This window comes from Habropoda laboriosa, unplaced genomic scaffold (assembly GCF_001263275.1).
Source record: "Habropoda laboriosa isolate 0110345459 unplaced genomic scaffold, ASM126327v1 scaffold41, whole genome shotgun sequence".
Lineage (NCBI taxonomy): Eukaryota > Metazoa > Arthropoda > Insecta > Hymenoptera > Apidae > Habropoda > Habropoda laboriosa.
The window spans coordinates 787,631-789,128 of NW_017100164.1; the positions used below are offsets into that span (position 1 = coordinate 787,631).

General features: G+C 26.3%; 1 protein-coding gene across 1 annotated transcript in view; it reads right to left on the reverse strand.

Moving 5' to 3' along the window:
* Positions 1-1,498, reverse strand: part of LOC108578537 (Fanconi anemia group D2 protein) — a 5,694-nt gene that overhangs the window by 1,814 nt on the left and 2,382 nt on the right. Inside the window, exons 6-10 of the mRNA XM_017941895.1 lie at positions 1,342-1,433; positions 1,070-1,244; positions 735-992; positions 327-660; positions 2-233 (exon numbers count right to left, since the gene is read on the reverse strand). Coding sequence (XP_017797384.1) covers positions 2-233; positions 327-660; positions 735-992; positions 1,070-1,244; positions 1,342-1,433 — 1,091 coding nt within the window. The remainder of the gene's footprint in view (position 1; positions 234-326; positions 661-734; positions 993-1,069; positions 1,245-1,341; positions 1,434-1,498) is intronic.

Sequence of the window (1,498 nt, forward strand, 5' to 3'; positions counted from 1 at the left end):
TCTTCTTTATTTTTATTGTCACTCTCTTCTCTCAAAGAATCCACAACATCACGCAGTTTTGAACAAATTTTAGGTAATAATTCAATTAAATCTTTTATAAATTTTTCGTTAGTGTCATGCTCAAGGATTCCTAAGAGTTCTTGAATGATGAAACATACTTGTTTTACAGATATACTGTGGTTTGTAGATTGTGATGCATCTACTTGCATTTGTACATCTAACAAATGTACTATCTATAAAAAAAAGTTGTTTTAATTATAAAATTAAATGTTAAACGTTATTTTTAAATAAATCAAAATGAAATGATAAAATGAATATACACAAACCATTGCATCCAATTTCCTAAAATAAGTTGGATTTTTAGAACATATTAAGGAACCTAATTCCAAGTCTTCACTTTCATTAAAACTAATAGATTTTTCTTTAGATTTCTTTTTTCCTTTTTTCCCTTTTTTGCCACTTTTTTTTTCAATTCTCGTAAATGATGGCTGGGGAAAATGATGAAAGTAACATGGGACTGGTTGATATTTTATATCACATAAAGAAAATAATATGCTCAATTTATTTTGTAGGTATATTAGATTATCTAATCGCTGTAATACTTGCTTTTGTAATAAAGGATCTTTCTGTGTAACAAAACCATTAATTACTTCTCGGAACCTAAAATTAATTTTCATAATCTATTTATTTAAAATTAATGTTGCATTCCTGTTTACTTTTTTATGTTAACTTACCAGTTAATGCAACATATCACTAAATCCATTACTGAATTATCTGCTACTTCAAAACTGTCTGGCATTAATATTGCACATCCCAAGAGAGAATCTATAGCATTCAAATCTCCATGTTCACTAAGCTTTAGACAACAATTTCTAAGAAGTTTAAATGAAATTGGCACAATTGCTCCAAGCTTTTTGTTTTCAAAGTTTAAAACACAATTTTGTGGTTCATCTTTTGCCTTATTTAATCCAAATTTAGGAACTAGTTCTCCACTAAATATAACACATAAGATTATACAATGAAAATATTGCAGTGAAGATTAAATTGAAGATTGTAAAATATTGTATACCTATAACTTGCTTTATTAATCATATTTGTGTTAACAAATTCTTCCTCAATGTAATTTGCGAGATTTTGTATAAATTCTGTATTAATATCTTCAGTTTGTGAAATGATACATGTTAACTGATCATAAAATAAAGATTGTGATCCTGGACAAGTTTTTACATTATTTAATACTGTCTCTGTAAAATAAAAAAAAATTCAAATATTTCTAGATTTTAAGATTGGATTTTATACGATTTTGCAATAATCCAATTATTTATACTACATTATGCCTACTAAATAAATTATAAGCTGCATCAGATGATTCTGTTTTCTGCATTAAATGTTTTATGGCCATAACTGCTCCTAAAACACCTTTGCATTTTACACTGAAATACAGAAGTAGAATTAAACATTGAGAAACTATTTTTTACTTTAAAAATATTTTGCATGG